The sequence below is a fragment of the Austrofundulus limnaeus genome, unplaced genomic scaffold (assembly GCF_001266775.1).
Source record: "Austrofundulus limnaeus strain Quisiro unplaced genomic scaffold, Austrofundulus_limnaeus-1.0 Scaffold83, whole genome shotgun sequence".
Classification (NCBI taxonomy): domain Eukaryota; kingdom Metazoa; phylum Chordata; class Actinopteri; order Cyprinodontiformes; family Rivulidae; genus Austrofundulus; species Austrofundulus limnaeus.
The window spans coordinates 711,880-712,991 of record NW_013952485.1 but is presented as its reverse complement, the minus strand read 5'-3'; the positions used below and the strand labels follow the sequence as shown (position 1 = coordinate 712,991).

Genomic DNA, 1,112 nt, shown 5'->3' with positions numbered 1-1,112 from the left:
GATTAATCGATTAATCGTGGCAGCCCTAGTTACAAACACAAGTTTTCAGCTCTTAAATTCTGTCACCTGATGTATTTGATTTGTTGAGCATAATGMACTGTGTTGTTGTAATACAGGTTTCTGGATATTAGTAAAAGAGTTCCTATTCTTTGGTTTCACCTCTTTTTATTCCTCATTTTTCACATCTTCACTTCCTTTGCTCTACTCTTTGTGTCTAACTCATGTTTGACCTGAGCTCCTAAAGTGGTAGTTCAGATATTCTGCAGTGAGGTTCTGTGGCAAGGTTATGAACAAATAACATCTTACCTGTTGTCTTTAAACAACTTAAGTCTGTCGGTTACACATTATTAGGCAGTTATTTATATAAATGTTTTGATTTTTTTCAAGTATGGCAAATAGAGGCGTCAGCAGCTGGCTATAGCACCTCTGKTGTGGTTTAAAGAAGTCTGATCTGTAGAACTGGCCTTGCTCAGATTAACTTGTTAGTCTGGTCAGAGTTAAACTGTATTTCTCCAATATGAGTTTGTTTACTGAGCCATCTACAACAGGTAAGATACTATTTGTTTTTAACCTTTCTAAAAAAAATCTCCTCAGGAGGGAACAGACATTCATGTGTTAACTGGATGCAGTATTTTTGCAGACTACTACAGCCCGGCCATGTTGGGGCTGAAGATGGACCAGGAAGTCCTTGGCGAGCTGGTGAAGACCAAAGCTCCTGCAGTGGGGCAGCTCATGGCCCAATATCCAGGGATCTGGACTCTGGTGGTGTCACGCTGGTTCATCTGCCTCTACATCGACATCCTCCCGATAGAGGTGAGGAAAAGTTAGGGTTTAACGTGACAACATGAGAAGGTCATAATCTTACAGGCCCATTTTTCATCCTCCCAGACGGTTCTGCGGGTCTGGGACYGTCTCTTCTATGAGGGCTCCAAGGTTCTCTTCCGGGTGGCTCTGACTCTCATAGTCCATCACCAGATGGAGATCCTGCGAGCGCGCTCACTGCCTGACGTGTGTGAGTGCTTCAAGCAAATCACCTGTGGAGCTTTCACCCTCGACTGTCACACCTTCATGCAGGTGAGACGAGAAGATACGGAACCCAAACTGTTTAGAAC

The 1,112-nt window shown here is 43.6% G+C and overlaps 1 protein-coding gene across 1 annotated transcript in view; it reads left to right on the top strand.

Moving 5' to 3' along the window:
* LOC106519805 (growth hormone-regulated TBC protein 1-A) overlaps nucleotides 1–1,112 on the top strand; it is a 9,266-nt gene that overhangs the window by 5,504 nt on the left and 2,650 nt on the right. The window contains exons 6-7 of the mRNA XM_014011619.1: nucleotides 641–813; nucleotides 889–1,074. Coding sequence (XP_013867073.1) covers nucleotides 641–813; nucleotides 889–1,074 — 359 coding nt within the window. The remainder of the gene's footprint in view (nucleotides 1–640; nucleotides 814–888; nucleotides 1,075–1,112) is intronic.